Here is a 27,418-nt window from a genome sequence, read left to right as displayed (position 1 = left end):
GAATTATTTAATACGTAAGAAGATTGAATTGAAATAAGTTGAGGTTTAGTATATGCTGTGAAGTGTGAAATGAAAGCTGGCCCATATTCATAAAAGTGTACCTGGTTTCTCTCTGTTTGTGTTTTGCCTCCTCTCATATTAACGCCCACCTCCCCATTTTCCTGCACAGATCCTTTGTCAGTTTTCTATCAGGTCGAGGATCACATTTTTTGAATTATTACATTCACGCCATAAAAGAATCTAAATCCCTCAATAAATATAAATACATAATTAATACCTTTTTGATGAACAAAGCTGCCTGAAAACTCCCACATACAAACACTTGCATCCATATTTCTTTCTCTCTTTTTTTTTAGGTAGGATGGTGTGTGGCTCTGTGCTTGGCAGCGTCTGTCAGTCGGCCAGTTGATCCACTTTGAGGCTGAAATATCTCAACAACTGTTGGATGGATTAATGAGCTGGAAGTTTACTTTCCCCCGAGGATGCTCCCACTGACCCTATAGTGATCCCTGACTTGTCTTCTAGTGCCACGGTGAGGCTGAAATGTGCAGTTTTGAATAAAAATCTCGTAACTATTTTTGAAAGGTTGCCATGAAATTTGGTACAGACATTTGTGTTCGCCTCAGGAGAGTTTATAATAACTTTGGTAACCATTTAAACCAGCAGGGATTCTTGAGCCAGCAGGAGATGAGGCTCAGGATTACAGCCAGGAGCTGCTGGAGTCCCTGGGCCTCCCTCATCTTCATAATCCTCACAGTCTGAACGGAGAGTTTGTGATCCTCCCATAATGTTCTTGTGTGTTGTCACCTGTTCATACTTCTGCTCTGCCATCGCTGTGATGTTGATGTTTCCCCACTTTAGCTTCTCATTATTGCACTTGTTCTGTCAGGTTCTGTTGATGCAAAAGCGATTACAATTTAAATTGGATTTGCCTGAAATAATACCGGTGGTTAAGACCGTTAAGACAGATTTCTGTTTGGTGGGATAAAAACATCGAACATCCAACGAGATCTGGAGCTTTTTATGCGCTCTAATGAGGTTAGATGAGAAATAACAATGGCTTCTGTGTGGATTGTGGGACATACTTTGCAATGAAGCGATCACAGGTGCACATCATCAGCGAACATGAGAAGTTAGTAATCAAATATGTTCATTTCTTTTGATTGGTAGTTATAAATAATGTGAGCAAAGTGTGTGTTGGATTTGGACGACAGAACTGCACGTGTGGTTCCCTGAGGAATCATACATGCAAACAGCTATGTAATATCTGCTTTAATTGGTGGTTCCCAACATCATTGCTAGTGAACCTGTCTCCCAGCGCTGAGCAGTAAAACTACTGATGCTGCCAAATGTAATGCTGCACTCGCACTAAAAATATCAGTTTGCATTATGGCTGAAGTCTCCCATGTTCATTTAATCAAACCACAGTCTTTTGCATCATGCACTTAGAAATCTTTCACTGCCTTTTTGTAAACTCCAAGCTGCTGTCTACTGCCATCTGGACACTCTCCCACACAGTCCAGATTTGTGAAGTGCAGCACTGACTGTTGTCTTTCCAGAGAGACCTCGTGTAGCAGCCAAGGAACGCTGTAGTTCAGTTGCACAGGTCCTTGGATGTTGGTCACCTCCTCCCTCGACCAGGATCCATTGATGCTTGTTGCTTGAGTTGTAGTTGGACGTCTGGCTCTGAGAAGGAACCTGAACTCATGGCTGCACTTCCAGATACTCTTATGTTCCCACAAAGCCCCAACACTTCTCCTGGAAGTAGCTGTTTGATTTAGTTTAAGGCACTACAGTAAATGTACAATACCAGAGGCTCAGTGTGTCTTGTGTAGTGTCTAAAGATGTTATGACTGCAGTGGGACAGATTTTCGTGATTCTTTTTTTTTTTTTTCTGAATACAGCACTGAGTTAAACAGTAAGTTATTCCTGAGGAGCTCCTTGTCATGCTTTGTATTTAACTGATGGAACGTGTCACCAAGTGTGCCGTGATGGACGGCAGTGATCCTTTTGAGAGCTGCAGGGAGCTTAGTCCACATGCTTTTCTGATTTCCTGAGCTTTCTGACAGCATCATGAATATTTGCCCATACTGACACCCTTCACTGCTGCAACATTTCCCCCTTTTTTGTTTCTTTCTCTCTTTTTCCCCCCCGAATGTTTCCTGGTTCTCATTAAATTCTGAAACCACAGAGGGTTTGTAGGTTTTTAAGCTTTAAGATATTTCACCAACGATAGACCACCAATCAATCATTTACATCACGGTAATTTTATCCTCATGATCCCATCTTTGTTCATCAAAGCATCTGCGAAATCAACGCTCATTTATTGAATCCCCTAGTTTGAGGTTGAATACGAGGATCAATGCGAGGCAGGTAGTGAAGCAGGACTTAACTGAAAATGATTTTCTCAAGCACCTGCAGAACACAAATCTAGTCTACTCAAAACCTTGTGGAAAACAAATCCTTCCTATCGCTAGAAAAAAAAAATCTTGGTAATAATAGGTGTTTCTCACAGAAGTAGAAAAAGAGCAGGTTTAATAATAGCATTAAAAACGGCTCTGTTCCATTTCAGTGTCAACAACCAGTAAGAACTGGCACAGATAAATGGAAGACACCCATGATAATTGGTTAAATCTGTGACTATGAGAAGATTTGCATTAAATTAAGAAGCTGAATTAATACACAACTGCACAAAGATGAACACAGAGTCAAACTCTGAGAAATACTGTATCAATCCCTCATACGATCAGGTGAGTGACAGCTGATTGTCCAGATGTTTGCTCTGAACTCCAACCAGTTTATGACTCGGATAATTTCAAATCCATTTTGGGTGGCAGCTGATATAGGAATGTAAGATGCATGTGTCTGTTTGAGTGGAAAGCAAAGCATTGACACAAAATACAAAACCAGATCAAACACGCTTTGGGAAGCACCTTTGAAACGAGGTTGCAGACTACAAAGTAGCATCGCTTGTCAATTATGTTGAAATGCTGGAAAGCAAGAAGTGTAATCACAACACTTGAGGGCAGAACGTCTTCCAGCGAGGAGTATACGGAGGCAGAAAGAAGTCACTGAAGAAAGTGTGAGTATCGCACATTAACACAGTCAACATTATCAGTACTTGATGTACAACATGTGGTGAAAGTCGTGTGTCTATGTCTCATTTTTTAATTTTTTTTTCTCAACGCTTTTAATATTTTTGATGTGTTCAGTAACTGAAATATGGAGTTGGATTTTCCTCTCTTCAGTGTTGTTAACATTAAGATGATGACATTATGATAACATTAATGATTATTCTGCTGCATTTAGTGAACATGTATACACCTGTCACTACATCTGACAAACACACACACACACACAGTCACAAGGTAATTATCTATCTCCTTTTTTCTTTTTTGATCTTCTAATGTATCTATCTAATCTCATCATTAGTAACTCAAATTACGACGGCTATAGTCATTTTAGTATTAATATATGTCTTGCATTATGTACACTGCATTGCAGATCTGATGGCATTTGGCACAGGCAGCTTTAGCTCCATGTCCTCTGGGAGCCTCCTGGCAGTGGCTCATCAATACCATGGCCTGGTGGCAGATTGGAAAAAAAACAAAAAAACAACTGAGTTATGTAGAGAGCATGGTAAACATCACTCAACGTTACACATTCACCCCACTGTTATATCTCTTAAAGCTGCCATTTGGTCAACAGTTGCAGTGATGTAGATAAGTCCATTTATTTATTTATATATGCTGCATGTGTTCCCGTGGCTGCCTTACTGAATTATTACTTGTTATGACACCTCTCTCAGATGGGGCATTAAGGATAAGATGAAAAGAACTTGGCAGAGGTCCTGCGATGCCTGCACATGCTGAACCTGTGAACGCGTTTCACTATGTCATGAGAAATTGATACAAGTTCATGTTATTTTAGATTAAAGAATCTGCCATAAATGGAATAGAAATCGGAGATTATCAGACAGTAAGATTAAAAGATAGTGGAGCATCACTTTAGATAATATTAGGAGGACTTTACTTTTATATTTGAGGGCTGGTTGTGTCTTAAAAAGAGTTACATGAGAAGATCAATAACAACAATTTGATTTCAGCATATCCAGGCGAGAGTGAGCGTTTTGTCTGGAGGCAGAGTCTGTCTCATTCCCTGTTATTATTTGTGTTGATATTAAAGAGCGCTGTGTCAACAGAGGAAAACAAATGACGTTGCTTCCTGTCGGCTCCTGTCTGGCAGCCAAAAAGCAGAAGTCATGTGCCCCAGCGCGTCCATCCTCATCATCAGTGGCGGAGGTGCAGGGTATGATAGCATGGCAGACCTGGTCACAGATGGTACACTTAGGCGCCCCAGAGGCTGCCTGCTGGCAGGACACACACGTTACACAAGAAACACTGTTATCCTCTGCTTCCGCTTCAGACACGCTGACCAATCACCTCCGTCAGGTCCTCCTCTGAACAAATACCACTGATGCACTCTTTGGGTATCTGGCACACTTCTCCATATACCTGCTTCTTTTTAAATTTTCTACTGAATAGACATAAGGAGACTTGCCGATCTTGTTTTTTTGGCAGAGGATGAGTGAAAACACTCACAGCATTTATCCTAAAAAGAGGTGGGGGGGAAATAAAAAATGAATGTATCAGTTTTTCTTCATACACTCTGACTAGTTTTTTTGATCTATGCTGATTTTCTACTGGAGTTAGAGCAGATAAAATATGGAGTATCCAGATTTGTGGGAAATGTAAAGATGCCTGTAACCTTTTGTGCAGCTGATAATTGCACTCTGTGGTGTTAGCCCAGAGTTTCTGTTGCTGGGTCTGCAGGGAGACTCTGAACAGACTCTCTTTCTTGCTCCGTCTAAATTGACCTTATTGACTCCATCACTATCTCTTTCTTGTGATGAAGTGCTTTTGGCAGATCTCATTAAAGCGAGACATTACATCTAAAAAGAGGCTTATAGCAGCTATCCCCACGGCCTTACATCCCTGTAGCAACATTGAAAAGTTCTTGAATCAATCAGATATTTGAAAACCCCTGCTGTTCCTTGTCCGGGCAGTCTTTAGACATCTTCACTCGGGGAGTATAATGATGACGTAATCTCCTAGAAACCAAATATATAACCGTCAATAAAAGTGAAGATTGGTAATGCTAATTTATGGGGGTCTCCTAAGCAAAGATTTGCACCCCCATTATTACCTCATACAGTAAACCAACCGATCATATCAATCTGCCCTGGGTTTTTGGGGTGTCATTTAGGTCATTAAGGTCTTTTAGATGGTTCTTCTACAAGACAAGAACTACGAGATTAGATCATAAAGGACCAGTCTTGGCCCATAATGGTACTTTTAGTGCAAATTCCTAAACAAATGTGCAGTTGATCAAATTCTGTACAACCAGCTGATACGCATTGAAACTGGGGCTTTGAAAGCTCTAAGGAATCTGATCTCCTCTCGCTGGCACTTGTCAATCACATATTCCCACTCTTTTTTAGGCTGCGTTAAGTTTTCATGTCAAATTTGAATGGCTGCTCACAGGTTTCATTACACACTGGTAAAGGTTTTAAAAAATGATACCTTTTGGGAAAAGTGTATAACCTACGACTATTGTTTCCTTAGCTCAGAAAAATCTTTTCCTTTTTTTCCATCAGTGTACAGTAAATACATCTCTGAAGCCTTCACTTGAACGTTGAGACGTGTGACAGTAGCTGACACAGTGCTCTGCCATCCATGAAGAAACTGCGGGAATGGGATGACTGTGAGAGGAGTGTTTGAGAGAGACATACGAGAGCAGAGACCGCAAAAGAGGTGGAAATATACAACAACAGAGCAACTTGGGGAGGCTTTTTGAAACCTGAAAAAAAAGCAAAATCCACTGACTTTGAAGGTATTATACATGAGGAACATTTTAATCTTTTTGTGGGAATTTGAGTGTGTCGGGTTGATAGATATTGTGGTTTATACCCAAATGAAAAGAAGAATTAGGGCAGCAACAAAACCAAAATCAAAATGACATTAGAACATGCATAATGCAATACTGTATTATACTGTGAATATGTGAACTACATGCTGGGACAGGCCTTGAAATGGGTCAATGGGTTGGTTACTGACTGACTGACTGACTGAGTCAACACCACTGACAGTGACTGAGTGATAAGGTTACACCATTGGTCAGCTGGTCAAGTGTTGGAGCTTTGTCGTTGGTTGTCGCTCTTTTGATATAGTGTGACCAGCAAATGTAGTGTCATCAAGTTAACCAGTTTTTTAGACACCACTATGACTATGTTTTGCAACAGATGTGGAGATTTTGGACAAACTTTGTTACTTTCTAATGGGGACAGTTGCTGACTTTTCCTTCTGCACATTTAAACTTCTCTATGCAATTGTGGATTTGCGGAGTGACTGTTTTACAAATGCATATAGCCTACAGTAGTTGAAATCATGGCACAATCACTATCTTTTACTTATTGTAGGGGTGGTTTTGTTCAGGAGGATGCATTTGGTTGGGGTCTGGTTGTGTTAAAATAAAGTATAAGTGAGAATAGAGAGTAGGAGAGGATCAAACGGATGAAGGGCAGAAAGAAACTGACTGACACCATGGTTGAATAAAAAACACTGCGCAGTCCGGTCATACGGTGCTAGATTTTTGCCTTTCCCCCCAAAAAAGAAGGTTGTTTCTCACTTTCTTTTGACAGTTTCTTTTGAAAGCGATGCTGAGACTGAGCTGTGCCGTCTTCTAAGCAAAACTCTCAGCGTTCAGGTGACTTAAACTACAGGTATGTCACTGCTGGAGATGATGTTTACTCTGCAGAGTTGTGCATTTCATAAATGTCAGAGCTTCTTTGTTGATGAACTCAGCTTCCTTCGCTTGTCTCACTTAGTTGCCAAGAGTTCTTTAGAGTCTCGTTTCTTTTTTTTTTCTTCTTTTTTTTTAAAGACTATTTCTTGCTCCAAATTGTCTTGACCTCCATATTGCTGAGCGGTGTTTTTCTCTCAGATCTAATTTTTAATCAGCACAGTTGGACATGCTGAAATCAGAGAAGTGGGTTTGTGAATTCCCTCCTGCTGCTTGAATTGAATAAATGTCAGTGTTTACCCGAAGTCCCTGTTTGTGTGCTCCAATGTATTTGGGCAAATTTCATATGAAGGACAGAGTATTTACTTCAAAGGTTTTCCCAAATCAAATCATAATCCTTTCCTTCAATAAAAGTGGTTTCCTTCAGTCTCTCCTTGTGACAGGTATTCATACTTTATGCCCAAATTTGTTTTTAGACAAAGCCATCTGGAGGTATGTGGACTCTGCTGTTTTGTGTGACTGTGAGGAATGACGGTCAGGTCCCTGGTGTCCTTAATGGCTAAAGTTTCTTCATGTGAATAAAAGTGTCCAACTTGCAGATGAATGCACCCTGCACCTGTGTCACCTGTGGGTTTGGCATATCATTGCCAAAACACAGACCAGATGTAGCAATGATGAGTATGCAAAAATATGCATGCATGCATGCCCAACTTTGCACAGAAAGACTGATACATGTAATATGGGGGATTTATCTTGTCAGCACATCCAAACAACATCACACACATTATTATATGATATCATAGTACAATCATTTAAATATACATATAGCCTAAAGGTGACTTACTCTGGAATGTGACAACTATGGCACAAAATAAAAAAATTGTCATCAGCAGTAGGTTATGTGTAGCTGGACCAGTACCAGAACCAGTATTAGTACCAGAACCAGTAGGCTACCAGTAACCAGTACCAGAACCAGTATCAGTAGCTACCAGAACCAGAACCAGAACCAGAACCAGAACCAGCTACCAGAACCAGTACCAGTACCAGTAGCCTACCCTACCAGTACCAGTACCTACCTTCATGTTTTTTTTTTTCTATGTCAGCATTTAGTATTTCAAATTGTGGGCCTTTTCACTTTCCCTGCCCCAAAATAATGAGTGGACACATGCTCTCCAAAATAAAATGTAGGCTAGAATGACATAAAAATACAAGCAAAGACGGTTTATAAACCGTCTTTGCTTGTATTTTTATGTCATTCTAGCCTACATTTATTGAATATCTTTGATACAAGGTCGAGCTTTAAAAAAAAAAAAAAAAAAAAAAAAAAAGCCTACATTTGTTTTGACTTCTTCTGTTGCGCCTGCAATTGTGTGTGTGTGTGTGTGTGTTTTTTTTAATCAGGGGAAACAGCGCCCCCTGGGTTGTAACGACAGTCAACGTTTTCAGCATGTGTGGTCAAAGATGGCGTTACACTCTGAAAGGCGAGCCCGGCCTGTGGATTGAACCAGACGCCAGGTGCTGTCTATCAACCTTTGATTAAACTCTTCCCCCGGACTTTGCTGATGTCCACGACGCTGTAGGTCCGGACCAGAGCGATAGATATAACAGAGTGGCGACACTCCCATAGGACTCCGTTGTAAAAAATGGTGGGCCGACTTCCGGGTTATGGAGCCCTCAATAGTTCCAAACATTCCTCCCGCGGCGCTGGACCACGTCTGTTTCTATGGCTGCACAGCAAGAAACTACTGAGCTACGTTGACGAAATACCGACCAATTTTAAGTTATAAAGTGGTAATAATCTTTCCCAAGTACAGTAACCATGTTGACTTAACAAAATAAAAATTATTAGACTGATCGGTTCATTGAAAAACATTTATTTATTTACGTAACTGTGGTGATTTCAGTCCGTAGCCCAGAAGCAGCCCTGCTCACTTTTCATTCAAACAAACTAATGCCACTGCCACAGTTGTTAAATTTCATCAATGAGACCAACATTAATCTCTTCAAAATAATTTAACAAGCCAGCGGTAAACCTCTAAAAGCATGCGGATACGTTACTTGGCTCGTTTCCTCCGACGGGAGGACGGACGGTCGGCCCCGGCAGATCAGCTCAGTAGAGCGGCTGCTGCTGCTGTGACAGCCGCTGCCCTGGTCCCCGGTCGGGGCTCACACAGACTCTGCACTTCTCCCAGAACAAACATCGGTGCAAGTTCCTAACAAACGTTATGAACTGACCACAGACTCCGGATTAAACGGTGACTTTCTTGCATGAACAAAATATTAAAACTGTGACGTGTTGACAGCGCTAAAGCCAGGTTTTGGCAGCTTTACTGCTGTGGCTCGGTTGCCGCAAAATGGCGATATCGATGCTAATTTCTGTTAGCCCGTCTATGAGGTTTTGCATTATACGTTAGCATTAAGCTAGCGGGCTTTATATTTAGTTGTGATACTGGCTGTGTGTGTTTTGAACGTTGTTTCAAACTGTGTGGGTTTCATTGAACATCTTTTATGCTTAAATATATATATTCCCGCTTAATATATTGCTTTACTCCTCTTCTTATGCCATTTTTACTGTAGGGCAGGCTAATCTTCACTTTAGAGTGACAAATAAAACCTTGAAGCAAGAAGATTTTGCCTTTTGTTTGAAAACTGACATTGATGTACATACAGTAATTCAGTAACAGTTGTAAATATACCTTTGTACGGTTTATTTTTTAATATTTACCGTCCAAAAGCAAGCTCAGTGCTGTCTGTCCCATAGCAGAACATGACAGCGGCAGCCTCGTTTGGAACTATTGGGAGCTACATGAACCACGTGACCGCGCTGGCGGCGACATCAAAGGCTGTCGCCACTCTGTTATATCTATCGCTCTGGTCCGGACCATCTAAAACAGGCGACATGTAGCTTTTTCCCTCACTGTTCCTGTCATGTGTCATGTTGGAGCACAGGATATATCAACACACCTGCATCAACAGAAAAGCAAAATGGCCACCACAGCAACAACCAAGACACTAAAATGTTATGGATATATGGACCAATATACAGTAGCTTCATGGAAGAAAGAAGAGCAGCTTCCTCATCTAAAAAGTAAGTCCAACATGGCATCTGTCTGACTTTGTGGCTGTTTCTCTACCGTCTTGTTCTCTATGTGTTAAATGTGTTAGCATGGCTGTGTGTAGGCCTATATGTGTGTGTTTTCCTTCCAGTACTAAAGCAAGTTGGGGCTTTGGAGGTCACATTGTGTGCTTCTGTGCCTTCATACTGTTGTTGTGTTATTGCTTATTTCTTGGAGTCTTGTGCGGCTTTGAATATTTTGAGTTTCTCTCTTCCTAATCATTCAGTGGTTTGTCGTCCACACTCACTTGTTGATTGTCTGTGAGAGTGACAGAGGTCTGTGCTGAGGCTATTCCAGTTGTTTGTGAGAATTTCCTGGGTTCATTTGCAGAAGCTATAGCCTACTGCTGCTGAAATGTTTTTGTCCTCTTATGTCCTCAAGTAGAAAACTTACAATAGGCCATGTTGTTGTTGATTTTCTGTCAAAATATAAACATGAACATGGCTGTGTTATAGGCCTATTTCATGAGAGTTTAAATGGGAAAAAAAGAAGCACAAATCTGTGTTTGCTCTTTGGACAAATAGGAAGATGACTGTTGTCATGGAAACTGTCTGTCAGCTTCAAATGACAGCTGGAGCATCAGTCTTGGGAAGAATTGCTCTTTGTCAGGCGATTGAATTGGATAGTGGTCATCATCAGTCTGAGAAACCTTGTAATTGGTTAAGAGAAATATTATCAAATAGCATTTAGCCTATACAATAACCCCTTTGCAGGCCATAATATGTATTCAAACGTATTTTTAATCTGTGCATCCATACGCTGGTTTTCAGTTTGAGTGTCCGCTAAAGATAGCAGAGATTATTCCAAAGCGGAAAACACCACGGGCCAAGGTCAAGTGGTTTGGCACCACACTCCCACACTTTTTATATGCAAAATAAGTGTTTTGCCAAAGGACGGACAGAGGTCCATAAATAACTGGATTGAGTTTTATCCTTGACACAGAGTCTTAATTATATGAGGCATGAGCTACACTAGTCATTTTAAATCTTGTATATATTTTAATGCGTCTCAAAAGGTCTGTCAGATTATTCATTTGAAAATCCTAATATGAAGTTGTTTATAAATGTCCATCTGCCAACATCTCAATTGCACTTTCTGCTCCCCAGAAATCATCGCTACAATTAATATGCATGCACATTTTGACGCTAATCTGCAGCTGTATTTAGTGTGCGTCTGAGACTCCCTTCTCATGATAAAAGTTTGATCGGGCCAGCCGTTCCATACTCTGTTTTGAGATCTGTGGAAGAAAGTGCTGTTTTGTTGGAGAATCCCCAAAAAAAGAATTAAATTGTGCATGCACTCAAGTGCTGCATTAAAATGCAAAAGCTCAATTTCTGATATGGGATATTGTGTTCTTATTATTCATATCTGTGGAGTCTACTGCTCCAAAACAAAGTTAATTTGCCGCCTGAAAGCACTGAGACATCCCTAAAAGCATCCCAAAATTCACCAAAACATCAAGTAAGAAGGAAAAAAACCTTCTTACGGCACATTCTCTGTGACAGTATAGTCTTTAAAAATGCAAAAGAAATTTCACTGAGACACAATCAAAGCGTATCACAGAAAATTCCATGAAAATCCTTGCAGATGCTTCGACTAACAAATGTTTTAACGTTCTTAGAAGTCACATTCATGAGCTGCAAGCCACAGGCATCCGCTCTCACATCTCCATGCAGCTGTAGATCGGCAGCAGCAGGAGAGAGGGCAGACATCCCAACCTTAAGTTTAACAACTGGCACTCGGAGCTCTGATGCCGGCCCCACTGGAGCACCCAGCCTGACAGCTTAGTTTGAATTGACAAAGATTTCATTTTCTAGGCCTGAAGCACATGCAGGCGTTTTGAGGGTTACATACTGCACAGTAGCAGCAGCCGTTTCTCAAACGTATGCCAACATGTTTGAAATATGGCACGCCGATATGTCACAACTATAGTGCATGTGGTGGTAAAGGACAGTGTGGGAAATGAAGCGAAGGAAATGGAAGACAGCTGAACTAAACCATTGTCAGTGATTCTCACTTGCTTATCTCGACAAACAAAACAAAACGAACAAACTTTGACTCCAATAGAATAGTGTAGAATAGATTATAATGTACAGAAAGGCATTTTAGTAGCCTTTTTAGAACCTGTCATCTATTGATATTTGACCAGATGATCTTCATGAACATTTACTTTAAGGGAATAATGAAGATGTATTTTCAATGTGTTGCTCTAGTAAATTGTTGTCAAGCACGGAGGGTGAAACATCTTGGCATATTGTTTTCAGGTTGTCCATCAATCTCTGTACTTACGGGCCATTCTCATAGACTTGATATATTGAGGGACATTGTACAAATGTCCACTGGATCTCATGAGTGAACTTAGATGATATTTTGTGAGGTGACACACTGAACCGCTGCATCTCTTTTCTCTCTGCAGTGGTGTTTAACACTGCCGTGTTTCTGTGACACTGACCCTGGTTTTATACTAAATGTATGTTGGCAGGTGCACTGCTGTCACACTCCTTTTTAGAGCAACATGCTGTTTTTATCTATTAAACTGTTTTTGTAGAATTGTTAAATCAATTTTATTTCCTTTCCTTACCTGAAAGCGATATTGGCATTCATGATGAAGAGTCTGTGTTATGGATTTCAACTTACTCTTTAGGGGAGCGTGTTTGTGCTGTGGGCTTGTGCCCAGCACTTCTTCTCTCTGGGTGTCTGTCTTTACAGATTTCTTTAGCTGAGCCTCGGGCTAAATGCCTCAGGTATATGTCACATCAAGATGAGTGAGGGGAGCTTGACCAGGGGAGGAGAGGGGACTACACTCTGCTGACTCAGAGTTACATAACCTACTGTATATTTAATCTAATCATATTATATGTCCGCTTTTCTTTTCTAATTATTGCTGGTGTATGACCTTGACATCAACACCTATTTCAGATTTGGTTTGTTTGTGTGTTCATGAGTGAGGAGCTGTGGTTTAAGGGAAGCAGTGTGTGTGTGCACCATGCACAAGTAGATGTCAAACCTTTAATGCCAGCCAGAGGCTGTTGCGTCCACATACTAGGTGGTGGCCTGGTGAGACATGAATTATTCATCATATTAATGCAGTTTTATTCAGTGATTTTCACAGGTTCAACCATGTGACTGCACTGCTTTGCTGGTAACAGGTGGAGGTTTAGAGGGTTTAGAGGGTATCATGTATGTTCCTCTCACTATAACTTCACTCTCTAACAGTGCAGCCAACCTGGAGATGTGTTTCATGGCTTTAATGTTGGCACTTCTTAATATTTTCTGTTTGGAAAAGGAAAAAGATCAAATAATTTACATCTAGGTTCTCACATATTTGCAGTTTCATAGGCACTAAACATTTCTTCCTTGTCATCACTATTGATTTGGATGATACAAGCTATTTATCAGAAGGATCAGTGTGACAGTACACCGATTATTAAATAAGTTTTGAAAACAAATTCAAATTTACACTTTGATATGGAAAAAATGGCAAAATGTGTGGTGATATGTCATACATGGCGACATATGTGTATGTAAATAACTTCAACAATACATATTATGAAGACAGACAGTGATGGGCTTTTTAATCTCTTTTTTTTTTAGTTTGTTATAGAAAATCTGTAAACAACACTGCTGTAAAAGATATCTTTGAAGAAATATACTGTGCCGCACTTTTATACTTGATCTTATAAAACTGTCAGTATCTTTTATTTAAATGTATTCAGTTATTTAATCAGGGTTTGACAGAGTATAATGCTCTTTACCCAGAAGAACAGAGTCTTTTGCTCCGTCTCTCTCTTTGTTTTGTTGTTTTCACTTTTATTTTTGAAGGGCACCGGAGTCAGATGTCGGTGGATCAGCTGCACAGGAGTGACATGCAGCCTTTTAAGAGCAGAGCAGTCGCAGCACTTTTGTGACTAAGCATTGTTGAGTGTTTTGAAAAGATCCTTGAGCCTCAGCCACAGGATGTTATCTTGACCTAGAACCACTGTATCCATTTACTGCATGCATTAATGAAATGGCAAAAGTTGCTTTAAAAACACTGCTAATCCGTTGGTTTGCTGTCAGTTGTGTTGACGACTCCAGGATGGAGGTGTGAACTGCGTGACGTCCAGGGCAGGAAGGATGCTGCCATTATGTCCTGTATCTGTGAGGAGTGGAAGGAGGGTGACGGAGACCAGCTGTTGACCAAAACCTATTTGAAGCTCTGATTTTAATTGGCTCGTGTAAGATATAATGCATTTTCCCTATGATTTTGGAGCAGGCTACAGTATAGTGGCTTGTTATCTCTATTAAATTAGACAAAAATTGATTTTATATCCATGGGTGTAAAGTCAAACGAGGTGCAGGATCGGGACGTGATGTTTTATCTTGGGATGCACTCATCCAATCTGTCAGATCTGTATGAAACTGACCTTATTAAGAGACTCTGCGGTGGCCAGATATCTAAAATATTCTCTGGTGCTCTGGGATCACTTTCTGCTAATTGCGATGCGTTAAACTGCTGCTGTGACTTTTCACTTCCTGTTTTTCCACCATAAAAGCGTCTTAATGTGAAGGCAGTAGTAGCTATTTAGTAAAATAATATTATATTATCACAAAGTGGAATTTAAGTCTAAAAGTATATTGTTGTAACTTTTTGTTTGAAAGTCGTTTTGAAATATTGCACAATATAATAATAATATTGCAGATTTTATTATGCTTGATAAAGGAGAGTAGCTCATAAAATGAGAACTGACCTTAAATCTTATTAAACAAAAACTTTTCAGCAGCAGAGGATGAAAAAAAAACAGAAAACAGGAGGGAGCAGCTTTGAAAAATGTTCTTTTGAGCCGGCAGGTTTTGGTTTATGAGGAGAAATATGGAGCCATGCACAGGTGGTTGTTTGGACAGTGCCACATATCTGTGGGTACACAGAGGCTTTGATCACCATTAGTCTGCTGTTAAACAGTTTACTCACTGCAGCTCAGCGGTGTTTGTGTCTGTTTACAGCACCAGTTTAATCCTGCAGCACAAAATCTGAATCTGAACGATGGTGTGTGAATGTTTCCACTGATAATTAGGAAGTTGGATTTTTTATAGTCTTTTCAGCCTCTTAGCTTTGCGTACTGCAACCATGACTCCCAGTAGGTTTCATACAGGTTTTAAATGCAGATAAAGCTCTGGTATCCGATTGGTATTCGGTGTCAGCAGATTTCCTGAGGAAAGGTTGGGACGGTGCATCCCTAATATTGTTTTTTTGAAATACTCACATCCTTGAAAGGGAAACTGATCTGAGTTCTGCAGGATGTAGTGATGGATGTGGACATGTCAGGAAATGTTACCTTTACAAAAAATAGAAATAAATAAAAGAAAAACCCACAAGGAGCTCAGTCAGGTCTTTTCCAGGGGGACGTCGTCTCGTCAAAGTTTTGCCGTAGCGCTAACTCTACACGGTTTTACGAAACATGATGAAACAAGAGATGAGTTCTGAGCACACACCATCACCATGAGTCACGACCCTGGAAGAAACCAGGTCGTGTACAGGAGAAAGTCATGCAGTCCTGCACAGAGTATGACTGGCAGACACCCATGGGCACACGACGTGGTGAAGGTATAACAGGTGTGTGTGTTTGTGTGTGTGTGTGTGTGTGTATCCCTCTTAGGGCAATCAGACGTGGAAACCGTGCACAGCTGAAAATAATCCAAACAGGAGGCTGTAGTGTCGTACAGCTGGGACAATAGTGCAGCGATGACGAGGACAAATAGAGACATTTTTCACCAAACTGTGAGTCACATCCTGGAGACCAAAGACAAACTTATTCAGCCGCTGTTCTTCTCCCACATCTCTGATCTCTTACAGCGTTGGCAGGTGCTATGGTCTACCTGTTTAAGATGAGATGATAAGTGTTATATCCTCCTCATGCTACAGTATGGCTGTGACAGTATGTACCTCTGAATCTGCAGTACTCAGTCCTCCTCTTCATCTCTCTTATTTTGATTTACACGTCGTCTGGGTCGTCTCGCAGTTATGTGCCTGACCAAATTTACTTGAGCGCCCACTCACTCTCTGTAAAGCGATAAAAAAAAGAGAAAAACAACCCAGAAATTTAAAGATTTAGAGCTTCTTTTTTACACTATTCAGCTGTTCAGAGGTAGGATCAAAAAGAGGAACTGTGTGCTGTTCAGAGAGTTTACTCTCATTCATTTTTCATGTATCTCAAAGCAGCAAAGCACAACGTTGCTCCATTTTTGATTTAATTAGGCAGGTTGATCTGAATATTCATTTATTACTGTAATAATTATTGACAGTTTTGTCTTCAATAGAGGCATCGTTTGGCAGTTCCAGTCCTATTTGTCCAATTTTAACTCGTGAAAAAATAAGCAGCATGATTTTATTTTGATTAACAACGTGTTACTGGAATATTTATAGTTTGTAAAATGTCAGCACAGATTCGTTTGAACCATAAAGCCACTTAGTAGGAAAAAAACCAGCAAAATATCCTGTTGTAGAAGTTCACAGTTTCTTAAATCCACTACACTATAGATATAGCATCCCTCTCTCCTGCAGCTGTAATGTTTCTTTTTTTTTTCATTGAATTTTAATCTGATTTTAATTTGTTCGGTGGCAGAGAGCTGGGTGCACTGCAGCTCAAGAAACGGATGCAAATAAACAAAACACAAGAAAGTGAAGAACATTTTCACCATTTTGACAACACATGCATCACATTAACGGGAAGGAAAAAAAAACCCTCGAATAAGTAGATCACAAGCAAATTACAAAACAAATCCACCAATTTAACTGAACATATGCAAATAACGAGTTCACGGATACGGAAAACAACACAGAAACTCTGCAAGTTGAAAACGACAACAAAAGACAACATGGTAGAAGTTTCCATGGGGCGTTACAAACTCAACACACTGGGAATTGGCTAATGATAGAGTTAGGGTTACATTAGTCCCTTACTGTATCAGAAATGATAAGTATTAAGAAAAAACGTAGTCAATTCTTTTTCAATCATCACTGATAGGTGGTTCATGTGTCCAGTGTTGAGTTTGTATTGTCCCTGGGAACACCTGTTGTGTTGTGTCATGTAAAACCTGCAGAAATTCTGTTTCTATTCTTTCTATTTATTTATGATAATATGTAGGGATGCACCGAAATGAAAATTCTTGGCCGAAACCGAAAACCAAAAATGAGGAAACCAAGGCCGAAAACCGAAAACCAAAACACTGAAAGAAATGATTATGTCAGTTATTAGAACCATAGTTCAATTAATCGCATATTTTTCTTTTTTGCTTGAAATAACAGCAATATGAATGGAAAGCATAAGAAACATCCAGATCTGGACGTTTCTTATGCTTTCCGAATTTTCGGTGCATCCCTAATAATATGTAATGTCAAACTGGTGAGTGTTTCTAATTTGCTCCTTTTATTGATTTTCTGTATGAGTATGTTCATTATTATTATTTCTCTTTATGAAAGGATTAGACAAACCAGCTACTTGGGAGCTCTATATTATGAACTGGTTTTCTGTTTCCCACTGCTTCCTTCCAGTAATACAAAGCCAGGCTAATTGTCTCCTGTGTGCAGCTCCATACAGTATATATGCACCGCGCGGGTATGAAAGTCGTGTCGATCTCCTCATCAAACTCTCAGCACGGAAGCGAAGCCGAATAATCATATTTCCCAAAATGTTACTCGGCTCCTTTTGAGTTTTTTTTTCGAGCGTTGAACTTCTGAACTTGTCATAAAGTCAAGAGAGTTTCTATTTTAGTTCAAGACACAATTAAGCCTGTTTCTTACAGCGGGTCTCGCATTCATCCAAACAGAGCTTGTTGTTCTCCTTTTTCTCACAGGTGGCAGTTTTTTGCACTGTGCGTAAACACGGTGTTACAGTCAATCATTAATGCATACAGTATCCTATCCTGCGTTACATTTCACGAGTGGAGCCATACCTGCTCTCTGATCCACCGCGAAACGTCTTCCTTTATATCATTTCTCAGCTCAGTGTTGTACATTGATAAACTATTCCCTCCCAAGTCTCCGTTCTTGACACCATTCAGGCTCAGAGGGGATGAACCCCTACACACAGAATAGCTAATACAGCTACCATCAGCTCAGAAACAGAAGAAAAAGAAGAGCGGCAATACCAGAATCCTTGTCTTGTCATTTCTCACAGGCTTAGTCTCGCTTTTATCTTTTGATGTACACTGTATCCTGCTGTAATGCCGCATTCATGTCTCTTTATCCACTGTGTACCTGGGCTGACTCAGCAATAGAACAATTCTCTGTGAAATCATGTTGTAGTTTCGCTAAAGGGGGCGAGGGCAGAAAAAAAGAGACTTGAAGGACATTTTTTTTTTTTTGCAATATGTCACTGGCACTGGCCTTGTTGCAAATATCAACGATCTGGAGGAGAGAAGGAAATTTGGCCTCAGGTTCAGTCGCTCCGTCTCCCACGACCGTTGAGAATCAGTGTTTGTATTATCGAAAATATATACTGTATATATTTAATAATTACTTGTTGTGGTGCATGGTGCATCTGCATCAAGTGACATTTTCCAGATATAAAAAGTTCTTTGCAACTTTTATCAGAGTAAAATAATTTATAATAATAATTCTCTGGACAGGAAAACAGTTCTTTTGTGATTGTCAGACAGGCCGCTGTATTTCAAATTGGAATAATCCATTCGTAATGATGAGCATTCAACACCATGTCCAAAGTGAATGAAATAGATCAAATGGATGATTGGGAGTGACGGCTCTTGTCTCAACTTGTTTGATTTTTTTTTTTTTTTTTTTTTTTTAAATCTTTTCTTTTTTCTTCTTCACCCCACTGGAAAAAAAGTAATGTTAACAGCATTTAATCATGGACACTTGATTTGAAATGAAAAAAAGTACAAGCAAGAAGGCAAATAACAGTCATATTTACTGCAAGGTTTACACTCGGTGTAATAAAATGCTCATTTGGAATAGTTGTAAATGTCTTTTTTTTTAATAATTTATTTGTAACTCCAAACAAAAATAATTTCTACAAAAAATAGTCAAATAATGTCATATAATATTGATACGTGGTTGATATCTTTTTCTCTCTCTTTTAGACTTCTGATAAGTTAAATTCTCTTAAATTCTGCTTCCTGAATACTTGTGTGAAGATTAAATCTCGCTAAGTGTGGCAACAATCACTCATTCCTATAACAACCATAATAGTGACTAAATTTTTATAATTCGTAACCCCCCCCTGGATATTATATAATATGTATAATCTCAGCGACTGTTAGTGGGCACATTAGATACAATGACTGAAGATATAATACTTTTTTTTTTTTTTGTTTAAAAAAAATGCAGCAGAAATAGAATAAATGTAAAATCAAGTCTCATCTTCTGAGAGGAAATGAAACCTGGTTAATATACTATGTTGTAGGCCTCAGCAGCAGGATCAAATGCACAGCTCGCCTCCCGACCCGTCCGTCCGTCGCTCGTCGTCCCTCCTCGTCGTGTCTACTACGCGTCTCTCTCGTCCTCTCACCGAGTCCGACCACACAACACACACACACACTGGCCGTCAGTCTACAGGAGGAGGTGAGATCCTCAAATCAACCAAAGAACAACGAAAAAACTAAAAAAAAAAAGGAACAAAAAGAAGAATAAAAAGGTCCTTGTGGTTACAACAGCCATTCCCTTTGAAGTGAAACAGTGGTGATTCTTATAAGTGTTTCGTTTATGCTTTTTGGTTTGATGCACATTGCTCCAGCTCAGAAATAAAGGGAACAGTGGTTGGTATGATTCTTTTTTTTTTTTCCCCCTTCGTCTGTCTGCTTCGTCTCTTTTCTGTGAGGTCGGTCCCTGTTTTTCTCTGTTTGTCCTTCTTCTTCTTCTCACACCTGAGCACACACTCGGTATCATAACCGTCCTGTGAGGTGTGTGTGTGTTTGTGTATGTGTCTGAAAGGTGACTGGAGATAGTACTTGTGTGTGTGTTTTCATATGTGTGTGTGTGTGTGTGTGTGCTCTTTTGCCAGTGCTGCGGTGTGTTTGTGTGTGTGTGTTCAACGGGTCCATGACTTGGGGCGGCCCTTTACCTACACACATATACATCCACTCCTTGGTCTGAGGGGTGGGGCGAGGGGGGTTTCGTGGCTCAGTGGGGGATTAATGTGGCCAGCAGGTGGGCTAGCAGAGTGCAGAGCAGCAGGGCGGCCGTGGAGAGGCGCGGCGAAGAGGCGGCGTTGCAGTCCTTGCCCGCCTCGCAGCGGGACTGTTGGCACAGAACCCCCTTAAACTCTGGAGGACACACGCACTTCTGGTTCTGGTAGCACGTTCCTCCGTTCTGGCACAGGAGCATCTCTTCGTCGCAAACGTTAGCTGAGATGAAAGCAGACGGAGAGAGAGAGAGAGAGAGATAGCGGTGGGAGAGAAAAAATCGATTCACATTAGTATCGCGATATGTTTTTTTGACGATTTTTAAAGTAACATTGCAGAGTTTTTCGGCCTTAAAATAATGTTTCCAGACTCACTGCAATGGTAGAAAAATGGTTAATAGGATGAAAAGAGTTCACTTTGGAGTATGTTAATTTATAGGCTCCTACCATAGACTGTAAAAAGAATGGACGTAGCGTCCGTGACGTCACCCATTGGTTTTGGGGAGTCGTTTTTGTGACTCAAATATGGCGGCCTGAACAGCGCCATGTTGGATTGGCCGGCCGAGAACCCGCCCACTGGCCTCGAAGCAGCTGTCCACGGAGCTGCTCGGACCTGTCACTCAACGTTTCCGCGCCCTAATTGGTCAGAGTTTTAACCTAATAACAGTAAAACGGTAGAGTTAAAAAAAAAATCACCCCCCTCAGAGTGTGTGCGGGGGTAGAAACTATCGATTGAGGCGAAAAAACGTTCTGACACCAGGCTTTTAACATGTTTACTGAGGATGTAAAGTCGGCGATTTTAACATGGGGGTCTATGGAGAATGCTCCCTTCTGACACCAGCCCCCAGAGGAAGCCGAGGGGATTGCAGTTTGTTGAACGCGGAAGTGAGCTTCACTTCTCAGACCCGCAACTGCCCCCTTGGCTCCTACAGTATTTGTGTGCAGATAAATGTTAAAATGTAGCAGTTTACCTCTATCTATCTCATTTTGTCAGAAAGGTCTCAGAAGCCTGTTTTTTCTATACTCTTTTATTTTTTGCCTCTTATGCAGTGCAGGCTTTTGAAAAGAGAGTAAACATACATATTGCTGCTGAATAAATCTTAAAAACTGACTTACAGTACATGAGATGTGTGTTTTTTGGGGAAATATGGTTCCTGGAATAGTCTGTAGACAATCATAATCATTCAACTGTTTCACTGGTGTTAAAATGCAGACTAAAAATCAAGAAAATCGGCAATATTGTAGAATCGCAATTTAAATCGAATCGGCATCCAAAAAATATAGAAGAATTGAATCGGGAGAAAAGCGTACTGTATCGTCCCAGCCCTAGAGAGAGAGCAGCAGAGGGTGAAGAAGTGGAAAAGAGGGAAGAGAGAGTGAAGAATTGCAGATGCGAGGGGAATGAGAGTTCGAGGAGTTGGGAATAAAGAGGATGCAGCAAAGTGACAGGTGGTAAAAGGATAGAGGGGGAGTAAAGAGCACAAAGAAAGACGTATGGCAAAGTGACAGACAGGTGGGTGAGGATGAGGAGGGGCAATGTTGGAAAATGCATGATTGGAAACAGCGATACAAGGGCAGGAGAAGAATTCAGGGCAGAGAGAACAAAGCAGAAAAGAAAGCAGGAGGAAGGAAAGAGGAAAGATAAATTCTCCATTCTTTGCCTCAGGGACGACAACAGGTAACACCTGCCTTTTTTTTTTTTTTTGCAGCTCTTTTCTCTGTTTTTCTCGAGCCTGCAATTTCTCAGGGTCAACTTAGAATCATTGTCTAAAAAAAAAAACCCAACAGAAAATAACCTGCACGTACAGTATGATGTGTTAAGTAATGATAGGAGGCGCAAATAGCATCATTAAAACGCTATAAAAGACATTAGACAAAGGTGCAGAGGTAGTTGCACTGCACAAGATACTTGACCTGGAAATATTCAGACGGAAAATCAGGCTTCCATGGCAAGAAATAATTACACTGGAGAACAGTGTTTTTTTTTTTTTTATTACACCAAGGGTAATTGGCTCTGTTGGGTTCAGAGTATTTGGAGTAAGATGTCAAACCTTAAAACACACTGTGCCCCATGTTGTAATAAATAAAGCTATAATGAAAGAACATGCATGCCAGTGGAGGTTTGAACGTGTGTGTTGGTGCTGGGGGCGGGTCTATTTGAGATGGAGGCCCCTGACTAGATGGTAGATGGTGGAGGAAGCCGATTCCCTGTAATGGGGTTAAGGTGTGACAGGGTCATCAATTAAAGGAGCCGCTGATGCTGCTAATGAGCTACATGATCTATTCCCCCGGGGGTAAAGAAAACATCGAGGAGATGCACTCGCGACGGGACCTGGGAGTAGGGATGTCACGATTATACATTTTCTTGGTACGATTATTGTCAGAGAAATAATCACGGCGTTGCGATTATCATGATTATTACGCACACTATGAATGTGTAAAATCAAATATAGTCAAAAAATAATTACATTACTAATTGTTAACACAAAATATTTCAAGTATCTATTGATATATGACTAATTATTAATCCCACAGGGGAAGTGTTTGAATATTCAGGTCATAAATTGTCATTACATATCGTTTTTTGTTTTGTTTAAAAAAAAAAAAGACATGACAAATGACATGCTAACATTTAAATTCCTACCAATTCAATGTTACATTAGTTAAATGGACCAGTATCTGAGCATTTACCTTAATTTTGGTGCACATCTGCCGATATGGTTCCGACATAATCTTTTTTGGGAAGTGACGGTATTTAGGAATCTTTACGATTAATTAATTGTGGCGTTTAATACCACGTGAAAACAAGTAATAATGACATCCCGTATACCTGGGAGGCTATACGAACATTTCTCCAACCGTGGACTTTAAAAAAAAAATTTTTTTTATTAAATATCCATACACTTACGGTAACAGCCTTGTTTCCAGTAGAAGCCTGGCTGACAGTCGTCGCACTTGGCCCCCGTGGCGCCGTCTTTACACTGGCAGAAGCCTGTGCCGTTACACCGGTCGTGAACAGAACCCATCTGGTTGCAGTTACACTCTGTAAAAGCGGCGGAGGAAGAAGAGAGAAGAGAGGAAAGAGAAGAGAAAAGCGTCAGAGTTGTTTAGAAATTCCTGCTTGTTGTAAATTTTTTTTTTGATCTACAGTTGAATTAAGTTGAGCCAAAAATTGTGTGATTTTGTCTTTGGTATTGAAGCTTTTGGTGGTGGAGCTTCTGCAGAGTACTGAGCCCAAGATGCTGCAGATTCAGACCCAAAATTAAGGCTCTTTTATTTCTCCAGTCTTTTGTGTCATTTTCAGTGAACTAAATATATCACACAGTTTGTGATACATGTTGCTGTCAGGACTAGAAACTACTGTGATTTTAAAAGACATTTCATATTACATGTTTTTAACTCCATTGGTGTGTGTGTGTGTGTGTCACTTGGTACGCCACCTCTTCACAAGCTGCTCCTAAGGTCTCAGAGAGGTGAACGTTTTATAACAAGTCTTTCAAACAAATTCACTGGCAGCCATCATCATACACCCCTAACACTGTGTAGAGACTACAGTGACTCATCCGAGCAGAGAAATGAAATGACAGATGTCCTATGTCAGAATGTACTAAGTATCTCAGATGTTGTTTGGGAAACTAATCCCGTTTAAATAGAACTGCGAGTTCTTTTGATGGTATGATATCTGCTTTCAAAGGCAGATAGAAAAGGTTTAGGGGGAAAAAAAATGGTATTTTGAACAGTTGTGAGTCTTTTTGTTGAAATAAAATCAAAACCTTCATGATTTAAATGGCCAATCAAACATTACAAATATAAAGTTAACCTCTGAAACGCCCCAAATTCTCCTTCTCACATCTACCTCGCTTGTGTTTGCTGTAGTGAAATGTGAACTTGTGTCACTTAAGTCTGACAAAGATTTACCACTCAAGCTATTTTTTTTTCTCTTTAACACAAGACGACATTGAATTTTCTCCGTTTCCCTCAGATGTCTGCACAATATTATCATTACAAATGCGTGTATTTTTAGACGCTGACTGATATCCACATCAGTGGAAGCTGGAAACCTGCAGATCTGCATATTTGCGCAGCATCTGTGACTTGATGTTGGCCGCTAGCTCAGTCTTTCACTTAAAAAAAAAAAACGGGATCAAATTAAGTTAATTTAATATAAGATTTATTATAAAATATTCATTAAGGAGAAATGGGCCAAGATGCCCAGATTACACAACCACAGCGAGGCGGTTGGGATCCATCCGCGTGTCTGTGGGTCGGTCGGTCGGTCGGCCGTGTGCATTAACACTGGGATTGTACTGTATGTGAGGCGCTGAGAAGGAATGTGTGTGGGTAAAAGTGTGTAGCTGTGTGTGCAAAATGCATTAGTGTTGGAGGGCGCATCGTTTCTTGCTCTAGAGACGCCGGTGTGAACTGATTTTTGTTGCCATGCTCCGTGTGCCAGTGTGCTGGCAGATGAGCTAATGGGGCCTTATTTGTGCTGACTCCAAGGCCTGGCCCTGTGTGCGCTCCCCAGCCATGGCGAGTTTACCCTCCAACCCCCTGCCGTCCACCTACAGATGGATCCAAATCAACACCAGATTTCTGCTCCACAGCAATGCAAACAAAGTGACCTCTTGCTAGGACGTGCCCTTAATACGGCCGGGTGCCGGAAAGAGTAAATACTGAGTGAATGCAAACAAACCGGTGCGTTCGTGCATAAGGAGGAGTATAATCAACAGTAGTCTGGAAGCACGTGAAGAGTTTTTTTTGTGTGTGTTTGTGTGTGTGTAATTTTTGGCTCTGTACTGCAGCAGATTGGATTTTGAATAGAGTTTACATGTTGACTTTGAGCTTTGAGGATGCTTCAGGGGGTTTGCATCAATATTAGGTTAACGGGGTTAACGCACAGTAGCAGACAAGGACAATATACTAGTAAACTCTGCTCTGACCATCAACACCATAACTTTGTATGAAAAATGTCCTTTATAATTTCAGCACATACTTTGTTAAAGACCAGACTGAGGGCAAAAAAAACCCTCAACATATCATCACCTATTCAAACATCCAGCAGACACGACTCGACGGCCAGAAAGCTGCTCACTGCCTCTGTCTGCTGCGTCGAGCTGAACAAACAATGTGCTGAAAGATGCTAAATGATCAGTAAAGCTGATGGGGACAGTGGAGTCGAGTGACCTCTCTCATATTACACTACAAATAGCCAATTCAGCTCGGCCTATTGTCTATATAAGAAAACAACACGTATGCTCACAGTAATTGTACTTTGTCATCAAGAATGCAAACAGAAATATGCACCAGATTTAGTCAGCATAAGGCTACATGTGGTCTGAAATATAAATTATTTTTTTGAGATATCATTTCCAAAGACACCAGCATGACATGATGGTGGTAAGAGTATTGATTAGTGCAGCTTTAAGTCCAGTTACTATTGTGTTCCTTATAGTCACAAATAGTATAATAATATAATGATATCTTAACAGTTCAACTGATCCAACAGTGCTTAAACAATGCTTAAATCTTAGGGATGCACGATAGCTATTGGTACAGATAATTATGGGCTCGATATTGGCTGATAATTATGGACCAAAATACACAGATAAGTCTGATAATAATGACATTTTTTTGCAGATTACTAGAGCCAATTACAGTACAGTTAGCCAAAATTGTCTTGAATTTTGCTAATTTTCAGTGCGTTTTCCCCTTGAGTTGATTTGAAACAATAATAAATGTTGATTTTTTGAAGAGTCGTGACTGTTCTTGTTTTTGTTGTGATTACAGTAGTGATGTTGTTTGTTCAGAAGCAGAGCTCTAATGTTAAATTCATCTTTACTCACTGCATCTTTGCCTCTCTTAACTTCGTAAACTATTAAAAATGTTATCGGTATCGGTTATTAGAGGCAGATAGCTATCGATTATCAGTATCGGTGGAAAAAAGAGTCATTGTGCATCTTTATAAAATATGTTTTCCAACAGTAAAGACATGTGTTCAGGTTTCAGCATTGTTGTGCTTGAACTTTAGAAGCAGAAACAGACTCATGTCTTCTTCAGCTTCCTCTGTCAATCACAACACACACTAACACAGACAAACACAGACACACACACTCTCTCTCGTCTCTGTCCCTAGTGTGTAGACTGACCGACGCAGACGCTCTCATCATCCAGTTCAGCAGAGGCGTTGCGGAAGTATCCCAGTCTGCAGTGTTGGCAGTTCTGGCCCCTGGTGTTGTGCTTGCAGCTGACGCATGTGATGATGTTCAGGTAGTCGATGTAGCTGCAGCGGTTGGAGTGGCCGTAGCACTCACAGTCTGGAATAAAAGAGACAGATTTAAAGTCATTTCTTAGGGGGGGAAGAGGATAGTTATACACTTTTTATGTGAAACTCTCATTTTAAATGTTGAAAAATTGGAGTAGGAGGACAGTTAGTATTTTTTTCCCCTTCCGAGCCGTTTGGTTCTCACAGGACTCCTCGACGACGACAGGAGGAAGTGATGAATGAGTTGCACTAACAGATGTCTGAAAGTTTTAGTTTTAGACGTCGGTGAAGAAATGAATGACTGTGTGTGTGTTTTATGACTCGCCTTTCTGACTCTATATTGGTTCAATAAAGACAGACCACTCCCTCTCCATTACTACACTCACAGGTTTGCTGAGTCTGCTTCACTGTGCTGCACTGATTACTGATGGGAATTCCACTATCCTGTGTGTGCTTATGTGTTGTGTGTGTGTGTGTGTGTGTGCATGCTTGTTTATGTATATGGGTGCAAAGCAGGCGCGTCGGTACAAGCATGTTAATTGTGTCTGGGAATTTAATTGCATTACAGCATGAGTAGATTATAAGCTACAGAATCGTAACCGAGGGAGTTTGAGGTGAGTGATACAGTAGAGTAAGAGTTTTCCGCCTGCACCTGGCGCTATGTAATCAGCCTGACCCTGATTAACCTCGGAGAAAACTCGTCTTTCTTTCCTCTCCGTTCACTGTTTGTTCTTCATCTCAGCAGACTTGAGTTCTCTTTCATAAAGCGCTGCACAATCAGAGCCCGTAATTAAATTTTCCCTTTGTAATTCATGAATTATCTGAGAGGATTTGAATGCAAGTTTTTTTTTTTTTACTCTACATGCTCGATAAATTAAGACTTCTTCCAAATTTCACACCCTTAAACCAAAGCTAAAAAAAAAATGCTGTGGAGAATGGTGTAATTTCTCCACAGAGGGAGAAATGAAAGCCCGGTATCATTTACCGTCGGATCTGCATTGTGCAGAGGGTTGCAGCGAGAGGTGGAGTTTTTTTTTTTTTTTTTTTTGCTCTACATTCTCGCTACGATTATCTTGGCTGAGGCTGCTACCTAATTAAGGTTTTATTAAGCTTTAGAAGTT

General features: G+C 40.4%; 1 protein-coding gene across 2 annotated transcripts in view; it reads right to left on the bottom strand.

Moving 5' to 3' along the window:
• Positions 1-18,480: 18,480 nt before the first annotated feature.
• ntng2b (netrin g2b) overlaps positions 18,481-27,418 on the bottom strand; it is a 75,649-nt gene continuing 66,711 nt past the window's right edge. Inside the window, exons 6-9 of one of the 2 annotated variants that reach the window (XM_085793007.1) lie at positions 26,182-26,349; positions 22,944-23,078; positions 19,439-20,258; positions 18,481-19,408 (exon numbers count right to left, since the gene is read on the bottom strand). In XM_085793007.1, the coding sequence (XP_085649133.1) occupies positions 20,035-20,258; positions 22,944-23,078; positions 26,182-26,349 (527 nt within the window). In that variant the 3' untranslated portion in view covers positions 18,481-19,408; positions 19,439-20,034. Of the gene's footprint in view, positions 19,409-19,438; positions 20,259-22,943; positions 23,079-26,181; positions 26,350-27,418 lie in introns of those variants that run through there. The other variant, XM_085793008.1, reaches the window with a different exon arrangement.

The sequence above is a fragment of the Trachurus japonicus genome, chromosome 12 (assembly GCF_045865225.1).
Source record: "Trachurus japonicus isolate A0001 chromosome 12, Traja_1.0".
Taxonomy (NCBI): domain Eukaryota; kingdom Metazoa; phylum Chordata; class Actinopteri; order Carangiformes; family Carangidae; genus Trachurus; species Trachurus japonicus.
This window is presented reverse-complemented; position numbering and strand designations above follow the sequence as displayed.